Source organism: Nansenia antarctica (assembly GCF_963989245.1).
Source record: "Nansenia antarctica genome assembly, chromosome: 18".
In the NCBI taxonomy this organism is placed as follows: Eukaryota; Metazoa; Chordata; class Actinopteri; order Argentiniformes; family Microstomatidae; genus Nansenia; species Nansenia antarctica.
In genome coordinates this window covers 3,558,598-3,561,097 of record NC_137691.1, presented here as the reverse complement: position 1 = coordinate 3,561,097, position 2,500 = coordinate 3,558,598, and the positions used below count along the sequence as shown (strand labels likewise).

The following is a 2,500-nucleotide window of genomic DNA, read 5'->3' as shown; positions in this document are numbered from 1 at the left end:
GCTGGGGGGTAATGCTCTGTCTTATACAGGCCCTGATCAAACCATATACACACGGCTCTGTGTGTGTGTGTGTGTGTGTGTGTGTGTGTCTGTGTGTGTGTGTCTGTGTGTGTATGTGTGTAGGCGTGTGTGTGATCAGACCATATACCACACGGCTCTGTGTCCCTCAATCATCTACTCTGATTGAACGTGTGCAGGCTTTATGGTGTGTGTGTGTGTGTGTGTGTGTGTGTGTGTGTGTGTGTATGTGTGTGTGTGTGTGTGTGCGTGTGTGATCAGCTAGGTCAAGCCCAGGGTCATTGGAAATACAATGAATTACAGAACATTTCCTCTCAGATTATAACAGCTGTCAATGGCTTTGGCATTTGTCTAGATAAAGGAATTTATGCATTTATGCATTTATGCGTGCATATATGTGTGTGTATGTGTGCCCACCTCGTTCTCTGTGTGTGTGTATCTATGTGTGTGTGTGTGTATATATATACGTGTGTGTGTGTGTGTATATGAGTGTTGTCGTGCCCACCTCGTTCTCTGTGTGTGTATATATGTGTGTGTGTGTGTGTGTGTGTGTATATGAGTGTATATATGTGTATATATATGTGTGTGTGTGTGTGTGTGTGTATATGAGTGTTGTCGTGCCCACCTCGTTCTCGTGGTTGGAGTTGCTGATGTTGAGCATGGCCATGGGGCTGTTGGGGGCGCTGTTCCCCGTGATGAGCTGCTCCGTGCGCAGGCGGGGGGAGTGGAGGGGCGGGGGGGCCGAGGCAGAGCCCCCGGGGGGGGCCAGGGTGGGGGGGGGAGAGGGCTGGACCACGCCCGTCACTGCATGCACCGTCTATGGAGGGAGAGATGATGAGACAGGGAGGGAGAGACCGACAGAGACAGAGAGACAGACAGACAGAGACAGAGAGACAGACAGACAGAGACAGAGAGACAGACAGACAGAGAGACAGAGAGAGACACAGAGACAGACAGAGAGAGAGACACAGAGACGGAGAGAGAGGCAGAGAGAGAGAGAGACAGAGACAGACAGACAGACAGAGAGACAGGCAGAGAGAGAGAGAGAGAGACAGACAGACAGGTACCTGCTTGGTGGCGTACACAGACAGACACACAGACAGACAGACAGGTACCTGCTTGGTGGCGTATGTGTTGGAGCAGACAGAGAAACAGACAGGCAGACAGACAGACAGACAGGTACCTGCTTGGTGGCGTACACAGACAGAGAGACAGACAGACAGACAGGTACCTGCTTGGTGGCGTATGTGTTGGAGCAGACAGAGAAACAGGCAGGCAGACAGACAGACAGACAGGTACCTGCTTGGTGGCGTATGTGTTGGAGCAGACAGAGAAACAGGCAGGCAGACAGACAGACAGACAGACAGGTACCTGCTTGGTGGCGTACACAGGCAGAGAGACAGACAGACAGACATACAGACAGACAGACAGACACACAGACAGGCAGACAGGCAGACAGACAGACACACAGACAGACACACAGACAGACAGGCAGACAGACAGACAGGCAGACAGACAGGCAGACAGACAGGACAGACAGACAGACAGACAGACAGACAGACAGACAGACAGACAGACAGGTACCTGCTTGGTGGCGTACACAGACAGACAGACAGGTACCTGCTTGGTGGCGTAGGTGTTGGAGCAGACAGAGAAACAGACAGACAGACAGACAGGTACCTGCTTGGTGGCGTACACAGACAGACAGGCAGACAGACAGACAGACAGGTACCTGCTTGGTGGCGTACACAGACAGACAGACAGACAGACAGACAGGTACCTGCTTGGTGGCGTACACAGACAGACAGACAGACAGACAGACAGGTACCTGCTTGGTGGCGTACACAGACAGACAGGACAGACAGACAGACAGGTACCTGCTTGGTGGCGTAGGTGTTGGAGCAGACAGACAGACAGACAGGTACCTGCTTGGTGGCGTACACAGACAGACAGACAGGTACCTGCTTGGTGGCGTACACAGACAGACAGGCAGACAGACAGACAGGTACCTGCTTGGTGGCGTACACAGACAGACAGGCAGACAGACACACACACAGACAGGCAGAGAAACAGACAGGCAGACAGACAGACAGACAGACAGGTACCTGCTTGGTGGCGTACACAGACAGGCAGACAGACAGACAGACAGACAGACACACACACAGACAGGCAGAGAAACAGACAGGCAGACAGACAGACAGGTACCTGCTTGGTGGCGTACACAGACAGGCAGACAGACAGACAGACAGGTACCTGCTTGGTGGCGTACACAGACAGACAGACAGGTACCTGCTTGGTGGCGTACACAGACAGACAGACAGACAGGCAGGCAGACAGGCAGACACACAGACAGACAGAGAGACACACACACAGACAGACAGACAGGTACCTGCTTGGTGGCGTACAGACAGGACAGGCAGGCAGACAGACAGACAGGTACCTGCTTGGTGGCGTACACACACAGACAGACAGACAGACAGGT

General features: G+C 53.0%; 1 protein-coding gene across 1 annotated transcript in view; it reads right to left on the bottom strand.

Moving 5' to 3' along the window:
* Nucleotides 1-2,500, bottom strand: part of tfeb (transcription factor EB) — a 58,040-nt gene that overhangs the window by 16,039 nt on the left and 39,501 nt on the right. Inside the window, exon 6 of the mRNA XM_080548398.1 lies at nucleotides 644-835. Coding sequence (XP_080404524.1) covers nucleotides 644-835 — 192 coding nt within the window. The remainder of the gene's footprint in view (nucleotides 1-643; nucleotides 836-2,500) is intronic.